General features: G+C 43.5%; 1 protein-coding gene across 4 annotated transcripts in view; it reads left to right on the forward strand.

The window, feature by feature from the left end:
• The window catches only part of Septin6 (septin 6), a 67,006-nt gene extending 48,287 nt beyond the window's left edge, over positions 1–18,719 (forward strand). Inside the window, exons 7-11 of one of the 4 annotated variants that reach the window (XM_004872166.4) lie at positions 1,579–1,747; positions 4,956–5,088; positions 8,210–8,400; positions 10,821–10,865; positions 15,701–17,554. In XM_004872166.4, coding sequence (XP_004872223.1) covers positions 1,579–1,747; positions 4,956–5,088; positions 8,210–8,400; positions 10,821–10,824 — 497 coding nt within the window. In that variant the 3' untranslated portion in view covers positions 10,825–10,865; positions 15,701–17,554. Of the gene's footprint in view, positions 1–1,578; positions 1,748–4,955; positions 5,089–8,209; positions 8,401–10,820; positions 10,866–14,511; positions 17,555–17,748 lie in introns of those variants that run through there. The other 3 variants (XM_004872165.4, XM_004872164.4, XM_004872163.4) reach the window with 3 other exon arrangements.
• The last annotated feature ends 6,945 nt before the right edge of the window (positions 18,720–25,664 follow it).

The following is a 25,664-nucleotide window of genomic DNA, read 5'->3' on the forward strand; positions in this document are numbered from 1 at the left end:
GGTAAATTGTGAAATAGTCATAAATGAGAAATCATATAGCAGTGAAATTAATGAACTACAGTTGCATCTCCATAAGTGAGTCTCAGAAACATAATGTTGAGCTCAATAAATCAGAGAATTGCATTTTATGAATTCCAAAAGTAGGCAAAACTAAACAAGATCCAGTATATATTTTTAGAAATTCATATATAAGTGGTAAAACTATAAAGGAAGGAAAATGAATGTTAAACCTTGAAGTCAAGATAGTGGCTAAGACTCATTGCCAGGGGAAATGAGGATGGGATCGGAAAGGGGCCAAGGGAAAGGACTAGGAATATTTCACCTGGGTTGTAGAAACATCAGTATTAATTTTTAAAAATTCTTTAGGGAGCCAGGGATTTAGCTCAGTGGTTCCAGCGCCTGCCTTGCAAGCACAAGGTCCTGAGTTCGATCCCTGGTCCTGGAAAAAAAAGATGGAATTTGGGGTGACCGATCCTCTTCATCATCTCAGAAACCACCGTCCCTACAGGGTCAGGCCAAATGCCACCACCCAGCTCAGTGGCTCTGTGCCTGAGGACACCCTCATAGAGCACTGCTTGCCATGTTCTGTTTCAGCCAGAAATCTATTTTCCTGTGATTTAGTCCATATCTCTGTCATTCTTGACCACTGCCCAAAACGTAGACCTTTGCCATGCTCTCTTGAGGTAGAGGCTTGTTTATTCACACTGGAAAGTAGATTCCACTTTCTCCTGGTCATCACTGCTGCTGTCAGGCCATTATCTACCCTCTGCTGACCTCTTGGGAAGCCTCTACTGTCCAGATGGGATATACCTGTGGACTACCCCCTCTTGTTACTATTATTTATTGATATCCTAGTTCTTTCCCCCTGTCCTTTGGAGACTTGGTCACCTGGTCATAGCCATTAGCCCTCCCCTACATTGCCTGAGTTCAGATCCTAATTCTGCAACTCACTAGCTAGCCAACCTCATAGAGATGGGCATGGTAAATGCCTGTTCTTCCTTCCATAGTCATCTTAGGAGTTGTCTCTTTGCTGAGGCCTATACTCTCCCAGGAGTTTGGAATTTGGGGTCCCTCTTCTGGGCTTTCATTGTACCTCAGCTATCCCTCCACTTTTGTGATTTTTGCATTGTATTATATTTGTCTATTTGCATCTATTCCACAAAACTGTAAGCTTCAGAGGGCAAGATTTCATGACTTTGTTTCTGAATTCCCAGTGCCCCCATACAATAATGGGAACAGAGATTACACAAATAGATGCTTAGATATGCATGTGCTGCTTGTCCACAAAGGGGCACAGGCAGACATTCCCATGAGGGTCTGATTGGTGAATTTGGGTTGAGGGGCTTTTGAAGATCCTTAGGTAATTTTTACAATATTGCAATTTTTTACTACTGCCGTTTTTATAACTTTTCATTTCCATTTTCAGTAGAAAAAGCAAATAAGGAGGTAAATTCCTAGGCTCTAGATGCCCAATTACAAAGCAATATCACTGTTAGACTTTTGCCTCATGTTGTCTGTTGCTGCTTCTGCTGGCCTTCCTTTCAATATACTTTCAATATCCCAACCTCTGCTGTACAGTTGAAAACGAGGCCCACTGCGACTTTGTGAAGCTGCGGGAGATGCTGATTCGAGTAAACATGGAGGATCTTCGGGAGCAGACCCATACCCGGCACTATGAGCTGTACCGCCGTTGTAAGCTGGAGGAGATGGGCTTCAAGGACACTGACCCTGATAGCAAACCCTTCAGGTACCGCTCCTGCCAGGCAGACCAGGCCAGCCTGGCTCAGCCACCCAGGTGCTATGGAACCCTTTTCCTTGGAAAGTCGACAGGAGAGGCAAGACATGGATGGTAGCTCTGGTGGCAGGGTGACTCGCCAGTTCTGCTGCCCCTTCCCTCTCGGCCTCACACACCTGCCAGGAGCACTGCTTTGGGGGGTAGTGAAGGAATGGAGGGGACCTGGAGAAGCAACATGGCTGATCTCTCGCTACCCCTCACCCTACACATGGCAACTTGAGTCAGCGGTGCTGGAGGGGAGTCCTGGGAGGGGACCCTGTTCCACAGAGTGGCAGTTAGTAACTGTCCACTGCCCCACTTCCTTGGTTAGGCTCCTGCTGCCCAGCCAGTTTTCTTCTAGTCTGTTCTTTACCGCCCCCCCCCTTCTCAAAACCAGACAGGAAGGCTGGGTGCAGCTTAATGTTAGAGCACTTCCCTAGCATATGTGAGGCTCTGGGTTCCATCCCTAGCACTGCAAGAACAACAGATAGGCAAACAAATAAAAAACAACAAGAAAGGTCCAGGTAGCAGTCACTTTCGACCAAGTAGGAGTTATTTTCCCCATGTTAGTGCATACAGGCTCTTTATTCACTGTCCTTAGTGTGTGCAATTCAAGTGCAAGTTTTGTTTTGGCCACAGGATATGAATAATCATTGATATATTTCTCAAATCAGAGTCTAAGATGCTTTTAGAGAAGGGAAATGCTTTTGAAAGCAGATTATTAAGCAGATGGGACAAAGTTGAAGTGTGTCCGATCTACATGTGTGAAAAGTGGCACAAGCCCTACATGTAGTTCCGTGTGGTGCCCTTTATTATGGCTTGGTCTCCTTTCAGGAAATGTCAGATATCAGTAAGCAAGTGAGGGGGATGTTTGTGGGCACAGAGGGATTTCAAATGGTCTGGGAGGTCCCATGGTACCTGTTCCCAACAGAAAGCTGGCCTGGGTGGGGCCGGGGATTTAGTTCAGTGGTTCCGGTGCCTGCCTCCCAAGTGCACCATCCTGAGTTCAATCCCTGGTACCAAAAAACAAAAAGAAAGCTGGCCTGGGGCAAAGTGCAGCTGGTCTTTCAGGGCTAGTGCTTCAGTTGCGCAGCCTCATAGCCCTGCAGGGACAGGCTGGGACAGGGCCCTGGAGCACCTGGGCTGGAGGAAGGTGTGCTTGTCTCTCTGGTGGGAGTTCCCTCAGCTGTTCCTCTCCTTGCCTCGAGCAGCTTTTAGCTCCCTCTGTGGAGAGGGAGTATGCCTCTAATTGGCCATTCAGATCCCTCCCATTGTCCTTTGCTCCACCCAGCATACCTCTGTTCCTGAATCTTCATCCTCTTCAGTCCTCCTCTGAGGGCCCCTTTCCACCTTCCCTGTAAACATTCCCACTCTAAAGAAATCCCCTTCACCCCACTCATCCTTGCCAGCCTCTGTCCTGTCAAGAAGCCAGGCCTTGACAGGAAGGAGAAAGAGTTGTTCTTTGTTTACCAGCCTCCTTGCTCCTCTCCCATTTCAGCCCAGTACAGTCTGGCTTCTTCCCCCAGCACTCCATGGAAGCGCCTCTCCAAGAGCAGCAGTCACAAACTCTGGGCCAATTTCATTGTGACCTTTGAGTCCCATCATCTTTGCTCTTAATGTGCAACACTTAATACTATTCCCCATTGCCTCCTCCTTGTGCTACTATCTGGCCTTGGCTTTTCTAGTACTTATCTGGCTGGTTTTATTCCTCTCTCTCCCTCTCCTCTCGCTATTCCTTCTCAGCCTTGTTTGCAGGTTCATTTTCTTCAGCTTACCTCTTTAAATGTTCCTAGAGTCTCTGCTCCTCTCACTCTATTCTCTTTGCAGCTCATTCTTTCTCCTTTTATAGCCCTAATTATCTCCTGGAAGTAGATAACTCTTAAGCTAAAATCTTACGTTTATTTATTTATTTATTTTTGGTACCCGGGATCAAACTCAGGACGTTGCGCTTGCAAGGCAGGTGGCGGCACCACTGAGCTAAATCCCCAGCCCTAAAATCTTACTTTTGAGCTGTGAACCCATTGATCCACGTACATACTAGGCATTTCTACTCAGACATCCCATAGAAGCTCCTCCTTAAACTTGAGCTATTCACGTCAGATTCATCTTCTTCCCTCTTGAGTGTTCTCTTTCTCCAGTGTTCTCCATTATGCTTGACAGTACCACCATCCACTTGGTTGTTCAAGTCAAAAACCAGAATCATCTTTGCCCCCTCCTTAGTCCTGCTTCCCCTGCTGTTTCTGCAGCTCCCTCCATTCCCTGTCCTCCCTTCACATGGAGACCCTGCCATTTTGTACTTGAACTGTTGGAAAGTGTCTCCTTCACAAAACAGCCAAAGTGGTCTTCTCACTTTTTGGTTGGATCCAGTCAGTCTTGCTTAAACTATGTAGTGGGTCCTCGCCTCGTTCTTTCGCAGGGCATCTAAAGCCTGACCTTTCCTGCCAGACTCTGGAACCCCCCACCCCAACCCTCCTCAGCTTACGAAGTCTTCTCCAGCTACCCAGGAACACCATTCTCTCTCCACATGCGCCTTCACACGTGCTGCCCTTTCTGGAGCCCAGTCCCCCTTTTTCCTCACCAGGCTAACTCCTGTTTCTTGAAATGTAAATCCAGGACAGGGGCAGAGGGCCTTCGCCCAGGCAGCTCCCACTAGACTGTGAGTTCTTCAAGGGCAGGAGTGGTAGCTGTTGGCTATAGGTGCTGGGCTGTTAGAGTAGTGTCAGTTAGGACAGTGTCTGGCACAGGGTGGAGACTCAAAGTGGTGGTGGAAGTGGTAAGATAATGCAGGCAGTTTCAGAACCAGGGCCTGGCAGTATAGCACAGTGAGAAGGCCCAGATGAAGAAACAGGAGATCTAGCTTCTGGTCTCAGTGCTGCCTCTAATTAGCTGTGTGAAGTGAGTCACTTCACCTCTCTGGGCCTCAGGTTCCTCATTTGTAAAGTGGACCCAGGTTTCTAAGTCTCTCTAGTTCACCAGGGTTGCCTCATGCCCGTCGAGCAGCCCTGTGATCCTGCTCTCATGTGCCAAGGCGACTGCCCACTACTTTTGGGGTTCTGTTTTCGCCATTTCTGCTCAAACTGGGGAAAGGAGGACATCAGAGCTCAGGGGAGGATGCTCGGGGCCAGTTTCCATTGAGGAGGAGCCAGTGAGTGTGAAGGAATTAACCTGACCATGTTCCCAGTTTGCAGGAGACATATGAGGCCAAAAGGAACGAGTTCCTAGGGGAGCTGCAGAAAAAAGAAGAGGAGATGAGACAGATGTTTGTCCAGAGAGTCAAAGAGAAAGAAGCGGAGCTTAAAGAAGCAGAGAAAGAGGTAAATATGAGCCTGGGTGCAGGCAGGAAGGAAAGGGAGGCTAAGCTTGGCGTGGAAGTCCATGATGGGCTTTGGCCTTGGGCAGGGGCTTGCAGCCTTAGGCAGGAATGGTCAGAGGGGACTATGAAATCTGTGTCTTCTTCACCCTTCATTCTCCAAGGTCAGGATGTTTTTTCATCTTCGTATTAATTTTCTAGAGCCAGCAGCTGAGTGTGGCTATTTAAATTTTTGTGAGTTTTTAAAGTATTTTTAATTGATAAATAATAATTGTATATATTTATGGGGTACCACATGTTTGAATATATGTTAACATCGTGGAATGATTAAATGAAGCTAGTTAATAAATCTATCACCTCTTATGCTTATCATTTTTGTGATGAACATTTAAAATTACTCTTTTAGCAATTTTGAAATATACAATAAAATAAATTTATTTATTATTTGCAGAAAGGGGGTTGAGCCCAGAACCAGATATTCAAGTGAGACTGTAGCACTGAGCTACATCCTGGCCCTTTTTTTTTTTTTAATTTGAGAGTGGATTTTACTGAGTCACCAAGTTGCCCAGGCTGGGGTCGAACTTAGGATCCTCCTACCTCAGCCCCTCAGAGTTCTGGGATTATAGACACGCATCACCACTGTCGGCTAATACACAGTAAAATTTAAAACTCAGTTCCTCACTGTGAGGCACATTTCAATGCTCACTCCTCATGTAGCTAGTGGCTATTATCCTGAATAGCACGAATACAGAACATTTCCAGCATCACAGCAAGTTCGGTCAGTCAGCACTGCCATAGAGTCAAGCACTTGCAGTCAGGTGCAGGCTGACTTGTTTCTCTGTCCCGGGAATCTGGAGCTCTGTAGGGATAATTGATAACTCTCTAGGCTGACTTGTCCCTTCCCACCTTCTATGATGGCCACGAGGAAAGCTGGTTTCAGCCAATCCTGGGTACTTTGCTGAAACCTAAAACAGCAACAGTTGGGGCATTTCCCATTCACTTGGATATTTGGTTCCATTTCAGAGTTGAGGAAAATCTGTGCAGCTCTAGTGAAGTTTTCAAATGTGGTGTGATGGTCCTGCTTAAACTTGTGCGATTCATCCTCTAATCCATTGCTTCCAAGGCCCCAGATTAATTGGCATAAGGTATAGTTTTCGTCATGTCAGCTGCTGCTTCACCTCTCCGGGCCTCAAATCGAACAACCACAAGGAAGGAAAGCACTTAATTACTTCCCAACTCTCTTCCACCTTTAGTCTACTGTGACTCTCGAGGGTATCACTAAGGCCTATGGCAAGGTTATTGATTTTATTTCAGTTTCACTTTTAAGGAGAAAACATCACCCAGGATCTTTAGGAGGAGAGGCCATGGGGGGCCTCAAAGACAAATGACTCAAAGTTGCAATGAAGTAAAGACAGGTGAAAGCAACTGATAGGCAGCCAAGTGATGCCCCTACCTCACATGACTAGTAAAAGCTGGTTAGGACGGCAAGCCTGTCGTTCCCCTACCTTACTAAGTGACAGTCCCAGATATCCATAGGAATCGGGGAACTGATCTGCTTTTTATGCGCTGCAAGTGTTGCAGAATCCTAAATTCTCTCCTGAATCCTCAAAAGGAGGTGAAACTCTGCTTAGTCTGCTCTTACTGGTCAGGGAAGTTTCCACATTCTATGCCTCTTGCTCTCTGATCAACTTATCACAGTGAGTGCCAGAACACACTTGCTGTTCTTTGGGTCTCTGCTTTTTTTCAGGACTAGTTAAGTCTTCCCTCTGGTTAAAACTGAGGTTTCCAGATTTACTCTATTTCCTTTGACCAGCTTTGCTATTGTTGCAGTTTTCTCTGTGATCCATAATGAGCCTTCCTGATTGCAGGGGATAAGAAAAGGCAGGAAACTGTGGGAGGCTGAGGCACGAGAATCCCAATTCATGCTTGGCCTGGGCAGCTTAGCAACTTAGCATGGCCTTATTTCAAAATAGAAAAGAGGGAGGGAAGGAAAGAAAGGAGGGAGGGAGCGAGGGAGGGAGAAATGGAAGCAAGCTGGGATGTGTGAAGGCCCTGAGTTCAATCCCCAGTACCATACACACACACACACACACACACACACGCGCGCGCGCGCACACACACACACACACGCACCCCACGCAGATAGGAAAGGGAAGGAGCCCCTTCCATGTTGGAAATACCGTTTTATAATCCTCTAAAGAATGGTTTGACCTTGGACAAATGTCTTAATTTCTCATACCTCATGTTTCCTCATAAAATGGACATCATGACCAAGTACTGTGGTGCATGCCACGGTCATAATTTCAGTACTTGGGAGTTTGAAACAGGAGGATCATAAATTCAAGGCTAGCCTGGGCAACTTAGTGAGATCCTGTCTCAAAATAAGAAAATAGGGCCGGGAATTTAGCTCAGTGGTTCCACTGCCTGCCTTGCAAGCGCAAGGACCCGAGTTCGAGCCCTGGTACCAAAAAAAAAAAAAGAAAAGAAAAAGGGCTGGGGATGTAGCTCAGTGGTAGAACATTTGCTTAGCATGTGTGAAACCCTGGGTTCAATCCCTGCACAGCAAAAAAAAAAAAAGGATTGAAAATGAAAAAGGACATAGTAGCAGAACCTGTTGATAAGATTGTTGTAATGATTAAATGAACTAATACATATCAGGTGCTTATAAAAGTGTTGGGCTGTAGCTCAGTAATAGAGCACCTGTCTAACATGCACAAAGCCCTGGGATCCATCCTCGCACTGGGCAAAAAATAATAATAAAAATTATTTCTTAGAAGTCAATGCTTGGCCTGTCATAAGCACTTGGTAAATATTATAGTATTATAAGTGATATTATTAACCATGTAAAATAACCATGAGGATTCATTTACAAATCTTTGATTAGGCAGAATGTACTATTCCTTTACTACTTCAGGAGCAGGGATTTTGAGACAAGATGACAGGCGAGAGAACACCCCACAGCATGGCGCCCTTTGGCACTGTCATGGTGGCCCCTGGCAGAAATGTCTCCTGAGGTCCCGGGGTCCTGCGGGGTTGCAGCCCTGCTATTCTCCCAATCCTGGGCTGGGCCAGACTGGGGGCTGCTTGTGGAGGACTCTGTAGGCTTTTGTTGGTTTTTCTGTCAGCTGCACGAGAAGTTTGACCGTCTAAAGAAACTGCATCAGGATGAGAAGAAGAAGCTGGAGGATAAGAAGAAATCTCTGGACGATGAAGTGAATGCTTTCAAACAGAGAAAGACTGCGGCCGAGCTCCTCCAGTCTCAGGGTTCCCAGGCTGGAGGCTCACAGACTCTGAAAAGAGACAAAGAGAAGAAAAAGTAAGTAGCAGGCTGTTCTGGGGTGGTGGGCTTCTTTCTCCTCCTGCTGCTCATTCCCCTGGGGCAGGACCTGGAGGCTGAGAGGAATGACGGCTGATGACCAGGTGTGAGCCGGGGGCTGGTAATTAATTCGAGTACCTGTACCTGGTCTCGGTGTCCTTGTGGGACCTTTGGATTCCCTGAATTAGGGTTGCCAAGAGTAGAGTAGGCACATGGTCTTCGAGGCCCAGCCCCTCTGTTTAGCTTACTTAGGAAAGCTCTGCAAACATCGGGGTGGTAGAGGAAGGGAAAGGAGAGGAAAAGCAAAGGGAATGTGAAAGTACATGGAAGGAGGAAATGGTGAGCAGTGCAGAGGTAGAAGAAAGAGAGGAACAAAAGGAAGGGCACATACAGGGTAGTGGAAGAAAGAGAGCCCTTTAACAGAAGCCTCTGGGCACCCCCTGGAGCTGGAGCTGGCACTGATGTAGCATATAGGCCCACCTGCTGGCTGTGTCCAACGTGGCTCACCTCTCCCCGCCCTCACCATGCCTCAGTTGTCACTAGGTGTGGCCAATAGAATTTACCTGCTGCCACTGAAGGCTCCAGCCCAGCCCTGATTTCCCACCCTTCACTAACTGTCTCTGCTGGCTGCTTAATTGTGCCCAGCCTGGGGAACTGAGAACTTACTAGGGAGCCTTCAGATGCCAGTGTCCTCCAGGTATCACATCCTTAAACTGGAGGCATGATTTTAAAACCAATCTATCTCCCCTGGTATTTGGTAAGGCTGGACAGCATAAGCTCCTGGTTACCACTGGGTCAATAGCCTGGCTCCCACCCCCGTCAATGCTCAATGAAGTTACCCATTCCTCATCTCAGAACCAGAGAAGAGAAAAGCACTTCTGGTCAGACCTGCACAACACCAGGAAAATGTCCAGGCTTCCCCTGGTACTCTGTAGTTGTTTGTTTGCACATTGTGACTCAAGGAACTCCCAGATGGAGGGTTTAGCAATGTCCTTACTAAAGGGTTCTTTGGATCCAAAAGATGTCTGTGGGCCTTGCCTTCTGTTTTTAGCCACTTGTTTGTGGACTTAACTTTTGGATTCTTGCCAGAAGGAAGAAACATCTTCCTTTCATCAATGCCTGGCTTGTCACTTAGGAATAACACAGTGACTTTGTATACTGTAAAATAGCTTATTTTTGAAAGCACTCAGTTTTGCAATCCAGTTATTCACATTTGACTAACAAATGTGTAGTTCAAACATTTTCACTAAGTTGTCCAGAAATTTTCATTATTGAATCTTAACACTAAATGTCAGTTTCATTGATTAACTAATTTTTTGATATTACCTGATGGATAAAGTTCAACTAGCCAAATGAAAGTCTCTTTGGACACACAATATATTAATTTATCTGTCGTGGTGTATCAGATGTACCAGCAGGAATGGATTCCTGTTTTTAAGATCAGAAAAATCTAAATTTGATTTTTTTGTGTGTGTGGTGCTGTGGATCAGAAAAATCTAAATTTATCTTTCAGCTCTTACCTGCTGCCCTTATAGTCCTGTGGTATTTGTGAACTCAATCTCTAGGGCAGTTTCACAGTCTGCTTGCAGGAATTAGGAGACTGCATAGTTTGTTTAGACCACACTAACACTAAGCTATAAACATTCCCTCTTTAAGATGTTCAGTGAGGGCCGGGGATTTAGCTCAGTGGTGCTGCTGCCTGCCTCTCAAGTGCAAGGTCCCGAGGTCGATCCCCAGTACCAATAAATAAGTAAATAAATAGATAGATAGATAGATAGATAGATAGATAGATAGATAAATAAAAAGATGTTCAGTGAAAGCTCCTTTCAGACCAGGCTTTCCCCTTGACTGGCTTCCCTCTCAACCCCAGCCAGAAGACACTATATAGAGTGACACCTCTCTCCATTCTCCAGAAATATTTGGGAATGGTGACTGTGCCCAGTTCTGAGATGGGTAAAATTCTTGCTGAAATGTGGCACCTCATTTTAGCAATAACCACCTAACAAAATAGCCTGTCCTTTTCTATACTTCCAGATGTACAAGTGGCCCCAGGTATGGGTTCCTTATGTAATTCCATGAAGAATCAGTGAACTTCTGGAAGAACCACAGTTAAACCTGTGCCATTCTGCTCCCATAGTGATGGTGGTGGGCTTTAAGCATAGACATGGTGGTCATAGCAGTTCTTGAGAGATGGTGGTTGGATCTAATAGTCACATACTCAGAATTTCCTTTGGCTGGCCTTAAATAGATTCAGAAAGAGTATAGTGTTTCAGGGGCTCCTACCAGTCCCTCTTCCCTCCTCCCCTCCCCTCTACTCCTGATCTCTCTTGACCTCTAACTGTTCTTTGTTTGTGTCAATTCATAATATTTTATTTCTCCTCATGCTCACTCCATCTTCATCAGCTCTTACTGTTTTACAGTTAACTCTGCTGTTTGCTGCATGCTGCATGAGACCCAGGGTCCTGGTAAGCTTTATTAACTCTAAGTAGAACTGGCAATGGCTTCTGGAACATATCTCCCCAAACCCTGCACCCCCTACATATCAAATCAAATAAGAAATGGCTTCACTGAGGTAGCTGGTTTCCTCTTGTGACTTCTGGTATGAAGAAATAGCCTGGTGTGGTTTCAGGTGTACATGGTGAATGCCTGCCTGCCTGTCTGATCAAAGGGAGAGTTTTCAGATTTCTGCTGCTAGAACAGCTAGATAGCATAGGTGGATCCTGTGATCAGTATTTCAGGTTTCAATTGTGGCAGTTTTTTCCTCTAAAGAGCGACAATCCTTACTTTCAAAATTAACTGTGGTAATGCAAGAAACCATCCTGCAGTTACAAGCCTCCTCCTGCAGTATTCCAGTCAGCACTTACCCTCACATTGGGAATAGGCAGAGCCAATGGAAACTTGCATCTTTTTTCCTCTGGTGGCTGTTTCTTATCTGAGGGGCTCAGGTTCTCCAGTTTCCTTTGGCTGTGTACCTCCCAAAACCATAATCAAAGTGGAAGAAAATAAAGAGACTTCAGATATAAACACTTAATTCTACAAGTGCCAGCTTCATGCAAACCTTCTAAGGAGGCAAGCAGATAACCTTTGGTAAGAAGTATTGCTGAGGGCTAGGTGTTGTGTCTACAGAAGTAAATAAAGCAGTCATTGGCACCACATAGCTTCTAAGGAGACTGAAAGCAGTGATTATAGGGAGAAAGCAGTGATTAGGTACATTTTATCTACTCTGCTAGACTCAGGTAATAGACAAGGAATATAAATGATTTAAATTTAACATAATTGGGCTTATTTATTATTTTAAAACTTTACCATGGCAACTCTCAAACATAAAAAAATAGTACAATGCAGCTCCATGGACCCACAACCCAGCCACCATATAGCCATCAACATATGTCCAATCCAGCCAGGCATGGTGACACATGCCTGTAATCTGGGCACTCTGCAAGGCTGAGGCAGGAGGATTGCAAGTTTGAGCTGAGCCTAGGCGATTTAGTGACTTAGTGATTCCTTGTCTCAAAATTTTAAAAAATTTATAAGCTGTGAGGGATGTAGCTCAGTGCCCAGTACCACAAACAAAGCAAAACAAAAAATATATGTTTCATCAGTTACCCCCACCTGCTGGATTATTGTAAGGCAAAGCCTATATAATTTCATCTGTACATAAGCTAGTATGTATCTCTGAGATAATGACTCTTAAAAAATAACCACATGCCCACTGTTATCATACCTACAAAATTAACAATAATTTGTTAATGTAAAATGTCTTATCAGTGTTTGAAATGCCCCAGTTGTCTCATAAATTCCTTTTTACATTTGGTCTGTTTGGATTGGAGAATATGAACTGTTGAGAAGCCTTCTCCCCACTCACCCATGCAGTTTATGAGTTAGCTGGAGAGCCTGCTGTTAGTCACCAAACTGATTGCTGCAGCTGTTGCACTGGGGACATTGGACAGCTGGCAAAACATCCTACTTTCAAGCAAATCCCAAAGAGGAAGTCCATGGAAGCTTCTGGAACACAAGACCCATGAAACTGGGCCAAAAGAAATCATCCTAAAAGAATAATGTAATGATGTACTGTCTGGCTTACAGGCAAGTCTCAGAGCCCCTGCTAGCTGACTGGAATTAAACAGCAGCTCTCCATTTAGGAAGACTATAAATTCCTAGAATATCTGTGCACTGCTGAAGTCCCAGTGCCTAGCAAACCATCTGCCACACAGTAGGAGTGTAGTTCTTGCAGCTTTTCATTGTTCCCCCAGTTTCACCGAGGAGAGCAGGAAAGATGTATTTTGGTGAATTTGACTTCAGTTAATTCAGGTTTCGTGCATGGCTTGACATGATTTCATTCAGGTTTCCCTGAGCACATCATTGTTAGTGTCCACTCCTAAAGTGAATTCTAGAAAAACTGTGATTAAAGGCACACTTTACAAATAAGAGGCAACCAGTAGACCGCTGGAACAGTCAACCCCAACACCAAGTAGGTTGGCTTCTCCTGGTGAGTTTTCCCCCAGTAGGACACAAAAGCATTTCTAAAGGAACTAATCAGGGGAAGCATTGGCTTCCCAGGACCTAAGAGCAGCAGAGGCAACTACTTCCTCCCCAGAGCCCTCATCTGAGGCGTAGGTCACAATGGCCACCTACAGTGCAGGCAGAGTGAGGCTTACTGTTCCTCTCTAACTTTGACCTTCCTTGAGGCTACTTGCAGCTGTATGTAATTGTAAAAGAAATTCCTCTATGACTCAGTTGCAGATACTGTGTTGTGATAGTTATTGATCCTTGGGGTACACAGCATATGGACAATATACACATTATCAAAACATCACTGCCTTTCTACAAAGCCGAGAATGTAGGTCATTGCTGTGATTTTTTTGGTTACTCTTCCCCTAGGAAGTGGACAAAGAAGAAATTAATAGGCAAGCATTCATATAGCATTTATTGATTACTTTTCAAAACGTTCTTCTATATAATATCTCATCTTTACCACAGTTCTGAGAGGTAGAGGAGGGAAAGATAAAAGGGATTACCAAGGATTGCACAGTGAGTTAGTGGCAGAACTACAACCAGAACACAGAATTTCTCATTCCTGGTATAAACTGCATTCACCCGATGGGTGCATTTGTGTATCTATCGCCATAGTGTGTGTGTGTGTGTGTGTGTGTGTGTGTGTGTGTGTGTGTGTGTGTGTGTGTTGGAGGGTAGATGTATTCACTTGGAGGAAATGAATCACATTTTCATTTATGTATATACTTTTAGGTAACTAAACTCCAAATATTTAATAGCCCTTATTTAATGGGATACATATATTCTCTAGGTAATAAATGGGCTTAGATCCACAGCCAAGGAATTCTTGGGATACTGGTATGATGGAGAGAGTCTTAATTAAATAATTAAACAGCTCTCACCCTAGTTGTAACACTTTCTTTGTGACCACAGGCAAGTCAGTTGGTTTCTCTGTCTCAGTCTCTTCATATGTGACATAGGGATCAATACTACTTGACTTATTTATGACATAGGGATGAAGTTTAAATGGCAGAAAGGTCAAATTGCTCTGTGAACACAAACCATTAATAGGTGTCTAAAGTTCAACTTTTTAGGTAACGGTCTGGACCCATCCAGCAGACACTTGGCAAACAGGTCTTGCCCCAGAGTACCAGCTGGCTGGCTGGGCCTGTTCCAGAGGATGTCCAAGTTGAAACCAGCCTCTTGTGCTTTCTCTGTGGGACAAGGAAGTGCAGTGGATGAGAGCTTGGTGCTCTATGTAGTGGCCTGAGGCTACTGGAGACTTACTGAAAGTCTTCTTGCCACAGATATCTGGGGTGGAGAAAGCATTAGTCAGGACCTAGTAATTAAGAAGAGATTTTTAAAAGTATTTTTGTGGTTGTTGGTCACTTTTTGCTATCTAATGCCATTACTTCTGCCATTTAGGAACGGGGGGGGGGGTACATGAGAGAGAAAGCATGTTCCCAGGAGCCAATTCAGTAAAATCTTAAGACCATCTAACATAGCTATATTCTAATTTATCCATTAGTCATTATGACCTTAATGATTTTCTTCTGAAAATTTTTTTAGTATATAAATCTGTCCATTTATTAACCCAACTTCTCCTTTCATTTTCAGTTTGGGCTTCCTGTAGATGCGCCCTTTCCTGTGCAACAGAGCTGGGCCTCCCTTTCCCTAATTCCCCCTTAACATGTCTGGAGGGCCATACAACCCCTGCCCTCCACTTTTTTCTGGCAAAAGTTTATAGATGCCTGAGAGAGTCAGAGGATGATGTCTGGCCTCTGGTCAAGAAGTCAGCAGTCACGTGGCTTGGAGATGCATCCCACATCTGAGTCCCCCTCCTAGCACCCCAAGCTGTCCATGCCCCTCTCATCCCCATCCTTACCAGACTGTAACATGTTACTGCTACTCCTCACCACCAGCTTCCCAGTTCAAACTCTCATTGCTGCTTGTTTCCCTGAGGTATTTGCATCCACCGTGGCTGGATAAGCACCTGCCAGCATGGCTGTCTCCTTCGTCTCTGCCTCCCACACACTGGTCCTTCCTGACCTCTCCCCTAGTCCTAGGACCCACAGCCCCTTCTCAGAGGGCTCTGGAAGGATGCCTTCTCCATCTGGCCTCTTAATTCAGCCCTTTCCGGCTTTCATTCTCTCAGAGTAACCATACTCAAGTTGTGTCAAAAGTTGGTAACAAATTTATTTGTACCAAGCTCTTCCCATAAAACACAATTGCTGGAGCAAAGAGCATAAATTTCCCCTCTTTATCTCTGGGTACCCCACAGATGCAGAAGGGAGAATAAACCTGAATATTGTTACCAGCCTAGAGTCTTGAGTAATAGACTTACAGGTTTCAGCATCTCCTTGGTCATTTTCCAGGGGCTCCCTGCCATACTAATGAGGTGAGACCAAACTGACTGGTCAAAGAATTCAGCGCTTGGGATTTTCTGGGATGAGTCTTCTAGTCTATTTGGTGGCTGTGATAATGATTTTAATGTGCATTTTGCATGCATCCCCAACAAGAGGTGTGACTGTCAACTGGAGGGAAGAAAAGAGGTGTTAGCCCTTGAAAGATCTTTAACCTTCTCTCTAGTCTAAGGGTTCGATATTTTTTAAATATCCCAGCTCTAATTTTTACAACAGGTCCCCTCTGATAGTGGCTTTGGGAACCCCTTTGAAGTAGAAAGCTTCCATTGTCAGGGCCTTGAGGCACAATGGCCTGTGGCATTTGGGCAGCAACAGAGCGAGAGTTGGAGGCAACCTGGCAATGATCTGTGGCTAATAGCCGTCTCTCTGCCCTTCCTTTGCAGTAATCCATGGCTGTGTACTGAATAGTATCCCCTGCTACAGCTGGACTGGACTTCACTTAGCCTTTTAAGCGAAGGTTCCTATTCTGACAGCCTTTCTTTGGGGTGTCAGGCAGCCCGGTCCCCTACCCCTGCTGTGTACTTCAAGCCCCACTTCTTTTTGAGTTGTGCAACTTGCTCCTGCCTCCCAGTCCCACTGGCACTGACCATGACCTTCATTTTTCTTTTTGAGGTTGTTTTGTGATTACTTCCTTTTAAAACACAGTCACACAAGGCCATGCCAAATTCCCAGGCCTTTTTGAAGTGTTGAGAAAGGGGAAGGAATTACTTTCTTCAATCATGGATAATACTAGGAAGCAAAAAGTGAAAAGAAAACAAATGCATTCTCTTTTCTTGTTGGCAAAGCACAAATACAGTTCTGATACTAGTATGTCTTGGTTGGTGATTGACTGGTTACTGGCCAAAGCATAAGCCAAATTCTTGAGAAAATCCAAATCAACATGGAGCATTTGAGGAGACCCTATGCTTGGAGGTAAAAAACAAACTACCACCACCACCAGTAAAACCCCCAAAACTAAAACAAACCAAAAATTTCAGATACTCAGCCCGTAGCTAAGAAATTAGAGCTGTTAGATCTCCTTGGGAAAGGCTTCTTGTTTGCACCTTTGATGTTGCTAAATCCACCTTCTCAGGTTAGCAACCAGTAATCACCAGCCCCCTGGATAATTACTTCCATTACAAACAGGAGACCCCTTATTTGTATTTGTTTACAGATCACTTGAGGTTTGAGGATCTCAAAATACTTCAAAAGTATTAGAGCCACACAGCTTATGAGAGACTTTCAGATACTAAAGAATTTTTCTATCAAAGGGAGAAGTTTTGCTCAGTAAGACAGAATCTACTTAACACTGTAAGAGGAAACAGACTCAGAAAAGTGAAGGGACTTGCCTAAGGTCCTACTGCTGAGTCTTGACAAAAGCCAGGCTAAATTCCATGTCTCTAGATACCCAATCCATTTCCTCAAGGGAATCCATCTGCTTGTGTATGTTCCCGGAAGCAAGATCTTTTGATGAAACCAGATAGTGTTAGAGGACCCTTGAGGGTTCCCTCCCCCCATAGGAAAAAATAATCTGAGATGGGACATTTGGGGGCAGGCAAGGAAAAGGCTCCAGGCCAGGTCTTTAATTTAACCAAGTGCTGCAGTTAAGAGGAGTCACCAAGGCGCCTTTTAGGCCTTTTAGCTGGTCAGTCTGGATGGAGCCCAGGCTAGTGTGTGTTTAACAGGTGTTGTGGGTGATCCTTATAGTCAGGGGAAGTTTGGTAAAGATCTAACTTATGAGTGAATACAAGGCCTTTAAAAGTCAACCAAGCATAGGGTTAGAGATTTAGCTCAGCGGTTCTGTTGCCTGCCTTGCAAGCACAAGGTCCTGAGTTTGATCCCCAGTACCAAAAGGAAGTCAATCAAACCCATTAAAATAATCTAAATGCTTATTGCATTGGCTAGTTTTTCTCACTGAAGACCGAAAGCATTTTTTTCCTTCTTCACAGAAAAGGCTTTTAATTAGTACAGTTATTACCAATTTTTTTTTAAAAAAACCCAAGTTCTCTGTTTACTTTTGGTGAAATAAAACCAGTCATTAGAAATGGTCTGTTATTTTCCCAGGCTGTAATGGCTTTTCTGAAACACACACACACACACACACACACACACACACACCCCTTCGTTTCTCTCAAGCCAAGAAGTTTGCTTTCCTCAGCTGCAGTTTGGATCGCTTTTTATTTTTTGTTTTAATCATCTGGCATTTACATGTGGCTGTTGATATGTGCTTGTTTTTATTAAAACAAGAAGCTTTAAAATTGGTGTGTGGTGTTCTTCAAATCTCCTAAGCAGATTTTCCCTTAGTGATGGCCCATCAGTGGCCCCATTTCTAACCTGTCTTCTGAAATTATAATCTCTGCTACCTCATACTGCCCACTCCCTCCCCGTCCTTGAATGTCCTTTTTCTTTGGCTAATTTCATGTTCTCTTTCTCTTTCTCTCGCCCTCTCCAGCTTTTTTTAATCTTATCTTCAGCAGCTGCACTAAGTCTAAAGGAGAAGACTGCCACTGTAGAAGAGTTAGGGTTCCATAGTGTCTCAAACCAGAAACCAACCAGTTCCTTCTCCTCTCAAACTGTGCACACACATACACACACATAATACACTCAACAAATGTACATGCATCCCCGTGTCCAGGCAAGAAGCTCTCTTCTGACTTACATGGTATTTTAAAGTGAAGTGTCTTGTCCCAAACTAACAAGGCAGGAAAAGAATCGTCAGAGCTGGAAAATGGACCAAATGTAACCTCAGAGAGACAACTACAGGACCATTCACCCAAATGTAAGTGACTGGGGCAGAAGACCTCAGCTGTGGGTGTGGAAGTGCTGTTCACAAGGTTTTGTTTGAGTTTTATGCTTAAAAAAAAAAACACAATTCTCTGGTTCAGTGTGTTGACTGTCTTTGGCCACTATTAAACATTTCTGAATATGGAAGAGAAAGTTAAGTGATACTTGCATCTTCAGCATTCCCAGGAGAAAAGGAGAATATCCCTGGCAAGGGGGAAAATGGATCCACTATCTAACATTCAGGTGAAGAAAGGAGCCTAGAGCAAAATTATTCCATTCAAAGTTACAAGGCCATCGAAGTTTCTGTTCACCCTGGGATCTGGAGGGAGAGTCTCGATGTTGATAAATCTGCCTTGAGTTTATTGGCTTAACTTGCATCAAAATACCATGTGAGCGTGCTCATTCCCATAGATCTCTACTACCATCACCACCATGCTGCTTTCCAGTGTCTCTAGGGAGCCTTTTTGCATGTTTTCCAGAATCTGTTTGTTTTCCCTTCTCCTCTGTTCTTTTTGCTCAAAGGTGTGACCTTCCCAGGCTTTCATTTTCCAAAAGAAACATCCCAGGACCAGCACTGTTTTGCTTGATACCTTTCTAATGTCCATGTCAATTTTCAATAAAATTCAAAGAAATGCTAAATGGCTCTGTGGTCTGATCCTAAATTATTAGGTGACACGGCTCCCCACGGTTTGTCTTACAAGGAATGGGTGGCTGCCTCCCAAGTGGGTGATTTAGGGGGCTCAGGGAAACACCATCAGACCACAAAATCTTCCTAAGTGAGTGGCTATGTGCCCTCCTTTTCTCACTCCGGGCCTGAAGTTCCCACTAGAGCAGGGTGGGTATGAGTTGGAAGTCCTCTACTTTTCCTTTATCAAAATGGGTTTAATCAACTAAGCTAATTATCATAATTGAGGAAGTGGAGTAGCAGATCATACAGAACAAGATTCGGGTGAGTTTTAATTCTGGCTGGGAAAAAACTGCTGCCTTCTCTCATTTAACACTGTACTGTGAACATCCTCAAAATTCATGGATGTGACTTCTTTATGACTCGAAAAGCATTCTACAGATACCGAGTAATACTATTTTGTGTCCTTGAGTCTACCAGAAAGGGAAGCCCCCCACCCCACCCCATCCCCCAGCATTAGCGCGGGGCTGAGGAAGAATGGTCAGTTTTCAAGAATTCTGGTTGCAGCAAAGGTGGAGTTTCCTTCCCTGGGCTTCATTTCCCCAATGGCCTGAAGCTGAAGGCTGGAGGAGTGGTTTGCATCTACGTATGGAAGCCTGGAGGCCTCTGCAAGGTACCAGGGGAAACGGCATTGGCCTGCCTCTGCGCAGCTCGAACACTAGGGGGCAGCCGAGTTAGGCTATGATCATTTATGACGTCGCAGAGGCCGGTCCTGAGTGCTGTGGAAAAGCAGACCCGGGCCAGGCTGACTTGCTGCTCCTCATGTGCTCACGGACAAGTTGTGTTAACTTCTTTAGAAAAGGAGAATATCAATGACTCCTTTCCAGAGCTATTATGAAGGCAACCTGAGCTAATGTAAGTGAAAGACCTGGGTGTTCAAGAAATAGGATCTCTTACTAAGGATGGAATTTTCCCTGTACTAGAAAGTACTCACTTTAGGGACCTCTAATCCAGAGTTTCTCCATCTCAGCGCTATGGATATTTGGACCAAATAATTGTGTGGGGCTGTCTTAGGTAAAGTATGTAGTAGCATCCCTGGCCTCTACCCACTAGATGTCAGTACACACCCCAAACCTGCACAGGCGTGACAGCCAAAAATGGTTTCAAAATATCTGGATGTTCCCTGGAGGGCAAAGTCATCCCATGTTGAGAACCATTACTCGAGTCCGGAGGTTAGCAGACTTTGTAAGTATTTTCAGCTTTGTAGGCTGTGCAATCACAGCAACCATTCAACTTGTCACTAGTGTGAAAACAGCCATAGATAATACATGAAAGGGTGTGGCTGTGTACCCATAAAACCTGACTTTACATACTGAAATTTGAATTTCATGTATTTTTTCATGTATCCTGAATGTTTTTAGATTTTTTTCAACAATTAAAAAAATGTGAAAACCATTTCTGCGGTAGCAGGAGAGTCATACAGATACAGGCAACGGAATCAGATCTGGCCTGGCAGCTATGGTTTGCTGACTCCTTCTATGATGGCATTTTGGTGTTAGTTTATGCATCATCAGACCTAAATGTGTTAGAAGCAATGGCCTCTCAAAAAAAATTGGAGAAGATGACAAATTGCTGAAGTTTAAATACAAGTTGTTCGGGAAATGGGTTTGAATTTACTGAAATTTTCATAAAGTTTTGTTAGAACACAGATGAAGGCCATGGGTGACCAGAGCTTGCTCCTGTGGTAAGGAGATGCTGAGCAGCTGAGAATGCCGCTCCCACTAGGGAGAAGACTGGGTCTCTTTAACACTCAGAGGCCAAGCAGTCAGAGCTCCAGTTGTAAGCACTGATGTTAAGAAATGTCCTGTGGTCGGGGATTTGGCTCAGCAAGCGCAAGGACCCGAGTTCGATCCCCGGTACAAAAAAAAAAAAAGAAAAGAAAATTAAGAAATGTCCTATGGAGAAATGCCCCCACTTAGAGAGAGTCATCCTTTGCTAAAAAAAAAAGCTAGCTTTCTTGCAAGGTGAGCACCCTTTGAAACGGTTATGAATTAGGACCATAGTACCTGTCGTGTTTGCCACCTTCCACTGGGATCCATCCAAGTCTTGCATTGAATCTTAGCTTGTTTGCCTTCGGCTTTGGACAAAAGTACCTGCCCTAGGCTCAATACTTGTGGAAAATAACCATTACATATGGAACTGGAGACAAATTCCTTATCTTGGTTTTGGGCATCATCAAATCTTCTGCATGGGATCTAGTAAGTGCCCTGAAGAACAAATTTATGGACTGGTCTCCATCAACCATGTTTTCCAGCAGTTCCTGATACCCACTGTCCTTTCCATTGCATTCAGTCTCTTCACACAAGCCTCTCCTGGAGTCACACAAATGGTGTGTTATCTCAGTAAAGGAAATGTCCTTCACTGATTTAAATCCTCCCTGCAAGGCTCAGGCCTACCGCTCCATGAAGCCTTTTTTTTTTTTTCTATTCCATCCACCTATCCCAATCTATTCTCCATTTTCAAACTTTCTAGTTAAATGTACATAATCTTGCTTCTTTTTTGAAGGACTTCCCTCCTCAAGAGATGTCAAGCTTCCTAAAAATAAAACTATCATTTATAGCCTTCCAGAGGACTCATTAAAGTGCTAGTCACACAATGAAAAGTGATTCATGGGGCTGGGGATTTAGTTCAGTGGTTCTGACACCTGCCTCGCAAGCACAAGGACCTGAGTTCGATCCCTGGTACCAAAAAAAAAAAGTGACTCGGTGGTAGCTAGATTTATGTTCTTCACCAGTGTAGGCAGCATTTTGCACTTTCAAAATGATTAATTTTGATATTAAGTTACAAAAATAGTATGAGGTTTACCCTCTTACTGTTGACCCAGGTTCATTGATTGCTAACATTTTTGCCCTGAGTGATTTATCATTTTATGCTCCCATGAAGATAATAAGAATATTCTCTTATATAACTACAGTTATCAACTTTGGTAAATTTCACACTGTTACACCACTTTAATCTGTTGAGTAATATACTTTATAGCATTTTTTTTCTTATAGTACAGGATCTAGTGTAGGATCGTGCATTGTGTCCTGTTTTTTAAGTCTCCTCTAATTTGGAACAGACTTGGTCTTTTACAACATTGATCTTTTTGAAGTCCTATTTAAAAAATAGAATGTTCTCATTTCGGGTCAAGGTGTTGCTCAATTTCTCCACCATATAATTATCAGCTTCCTTGCCACTAATAATCTGCAGCAAGAAGTTGTAAATACATGCAAATATCTTAGTCCTTATCAAAAATTTCTCCTGGATTTACCATCAATTGATAATTCTTGCCAGAGTCAATCTACAAAATGATGATTTCCAAGTCTAGAACTCTTTGTGTCTACCAGTGAGTACATGGTACTCCAGGGTAAGCAAAGGCCCTCCTTTCTCTCTCACTTATTCTTTACTTGGTATCACCATGGGCTTATGGCTTCCTATTTTTTCCATGGTTTGTAATTCATTACTGTCATTAATTATTTTGGTGCCCAAATTACCCAGGCTTGGCCAGTGGGAGCTCTAGTTATTGCTTGTAATCCACTAGTCAACATTCCTCAAGGACATTTGTGCTGCAGCATAGTCTGGTCAAGAACTCTGGGTAATCATATTTCTGGGATAGTTTGTGGGAGTGTTAAGTCAAGGTTTCCCTCCTTTCATTACTGACTGGCTTCCCTACAGTTAAGGGCAAGGAAGAAAGCTCGCCCAAGTCAGAGGGGTTATGTGCTTAGTAAAAACACAGTGACAAGAGCCTGTGTTAGAGAAGGATGGCAATAAGTTTCTGGGTTGGTTTAGGATTGCAGTGGCTGCCTTTATCATCTCTGTCCCCTACATCTCTTTAACCTTTATCCAGAAAATCAACTTCAATTTAGGGGTCTCAACTCCTCACTGAGAAACCCTCTGTGACTTGTGAGAAGGGAATGGGCTCAAATAGGTTGGCTGAAGGATTATTTGATCAGAAGGATTACCATAAAAAGAAGGGCATGGGGAAACATGCAAAATTTTGTTGTGCTTCATTCTCTAAACTGTTTAATCTGTAGTGGGAATCACAAATGGAATCCACTTATGATAGTTCTGGAGTAGAGGGCCTCTTGTATCAGATTCACTACTTTCGCTTTTTATTTTTTGCAGTACTGGGGATTGAACCCAAGGCCTTTTCACTGACCTATCTCCCTAGACCATTAACAAATTTTTTTTGAGACAAGTTCTCACTAAATTGCCTCAATTAGGCTCACACTTGTAATCTTCCTGCCTCAGCCTCCCAGAGTATTGGGATTACAGGTATGCACCACCACACTGCTTTTCGTTTTGTAACCCAAGTTCAAAAGTCAGATTGTTTCCATATGGAAGGAAAGTTTTAAGCCAAGATGAGAGGAAGTAGTATTTCTCAGGTTATTTATTTCTCTTGATTATTTTATAAGATTATTTTTCTCTGATTATAAATAATTACAATGCCGTGTTTTTAAAATTTTATTTTATTGGTACATTTTAGGTATACAATATAATGACACTCATCATTGGAAATTTGCACCTTTACGTCTCTTTTGGTTCTTATTTTTTCTCCCTTCCCCTGCCCTCCCTTCAACCCTCCATCCCTCCCTATTGACAAAGACTTTGTTTCCATTTTTTCTTTTTCTCATATTAATTCCATTCCCTTCTTTCCTTTCCCCTACCCCTCCCACTTCCCCTTTGCCCCTTTGCTTCCTATTTCACATTATCTATTATCCCTTTTAGTCCTTATTTACAATTTCAATTTCTCACACTAGAGAAACTATTTGGTATTTACACATGTGTGTCCTGTTTATTTCACTTAAGAGTATCACCTCAATGTGCATCCATTTAGCAATAAATGTCTCTAATTTCTCGTTTTTTATGGCTGAGTAGTACTCCATTTTATAAAAAAAAAACAACCCACATTTTCTTTATCCAGTCTCCAGTTGTTGAGCATTTGGGCTGTTTCCAAGTTTTAGCTATTACAACCTGTGCTTCTATGAACATGGGTACACATATATCACTGTGGTATGATTCCTTTAATTCTTTGGGGAAGGTCCCCAGCAGTGGAATAGGGGGGTCAAATGGGACTTCCAGTCCTAGTTCTTTGAGGTATCTCCATACTGATTTCCACAGTGGCTGCACCAGTCTACACTCCCACCAGCAGTGGAGCAGGGTTCCTCTTTCCCCACAGCCCCGCCAGCCTTTGTTATTGGTTGATTTCATGATAGCAGCCATTCTTTCTGGAGTGAAGTGGAATCTCAGCGTTGTTTTCATTTGCATCTCTTGAATGACCAGTGATGTTGAACATTTTTTCATGTTTATTTGCCATTTCTACTTCTTTGTCTGAGAAATGTCTGTTCATTTCAGCGGCCCACTTTTGGATTGGGTCTTAGTAGACTTTGTCTGAGGGACGGCTGGTGAAAATTTTTTCCCACATTGTGGGTTGTCTTTTCACGCTGCTGGTGGTTTCTCTTGTTGTGCAGAAGCTTTTTAGTAAGAGGAGATCCCACTTGTTGATTGTTTGTGCTAGTTCACGGGTAAGGTTTTGTTCATAAAATCTTTTCCTACACCAGTATCTTCATGAGTTCTTCCTAAACTCTCTTCCAGCCGGTTTAGTGTTTCTGTTTTAATATTTAGATCTTTAATCCATTTAGATTTTAATTTAGTGCATGGTGAGAGATATAGGTCTAGTTTTAGTCTTTGGCAAGTTGAAACCTAATTTTTCCAGCACCATTTCTTAAAGAGGCTATCTTTCCTCAAGTGAGGGTGTTCGGCTCCTTTGTCGAAGATGAGGGGGCTGAGTGTGTCTGGCGTTGTTTCTGCATCTTCTAATCTGTTCCACTGGTCCTCAGGTCTGTTTCTTTGCCAGTACCATGCTGTTTTTATCACAGTAGCTTTGTAGTATAGATTCAAGTTGGGGGTTGTGATACCCCCTGCCATGTCTCTGTTACCTAGAATTGCTTTTGCTATTCTGGGTCTCTGCTTGTTCCAAATGAATTTTTGGATTGTTTTCTCAAGGTTCATGAAGTATGCTGCTGGGATTTCAATTGGGACTGGACTGAATCTATATAGCAGTTTTGGAAGTATGGCCATTTTCACTGTGTTGATCCTTCCTACCCAAGAGCAAGGGATGTCTTTCCATTTTCTGATATCCTCTTCAGTCTCTCTTTTCAGAGTGCTATAGTTTTCAGAGAAGAGGTCTTTGACTTCTTTTCTTAGGTTGATTCCTAGGTATTTCAGATTTTTGGATGCTATTGTGAAAGGAATTGTTTGCCCTATTTCTCTCTCAGTGACTCTGTTGTTCGTGTAGTGGAAAGCTATTGATTTTTGTGTGTTGACCTTGTAACCAGCTACTTGACTGAATTTGGTTATTAAGTCTAGAAGGCTTTTGGTGGAGTTCTTGGGGTCTTCTATATAGAGTATCATGTCATCTGCAAATAATGACAATTTGACTTCTTCTTTTCCTATTTTTATTTCTTTCTCTGGTCTACTTGCCGTGGCTAATGTTCCCAAAACTATATTGAACAGGAGTGGTGATAGTGGACATCCTTGTCTTGTTTCTGATTTTAGTGTGAAGGGTTTCAGGTTTTGACCATTTAGTATGATATTGGCTGTTGGTTTTTCATAGATGGCTTTTATCAGATTGAGGTAGAGACCATCTATTCCAATTTTTGTAGGGTTTTTATCATAAATGCATGTTGGATTTTGTCCAATGGTTTTTCTGCGTCTATGGAGATGATCATATGGTTTTTGTCCTTGGCTCTATTGATATAGTGTATTACATTTATTGATTTGCATATGTTGAACCATCCCTGCATCCCTTGGATGAATCCCACTTGGACAGGGTGTATGATCTTAATGATCTTCTGCATTCTATTTGCCAGTATCTTATTAAGGATTTTTGCATCTATGTTCATTAGTGAGATTGG

Source organism: Heterocephalus glaber, unplaced genomic scaffold (assembly GCF_053883595.1).
Source record: "Heterocephalus glaber isolate CG9 unplaced genomic scaffold, H.glaber_assembly_v1.0 deba00001730, whole genome shotgun sequence".
NCBI classification, from domain to species: Eukaryota; Metazoa; Chordata; class Mammalia; order Rodentia; family Bathyergidae; genus Heterocephalus; species Heterocephalus glaber.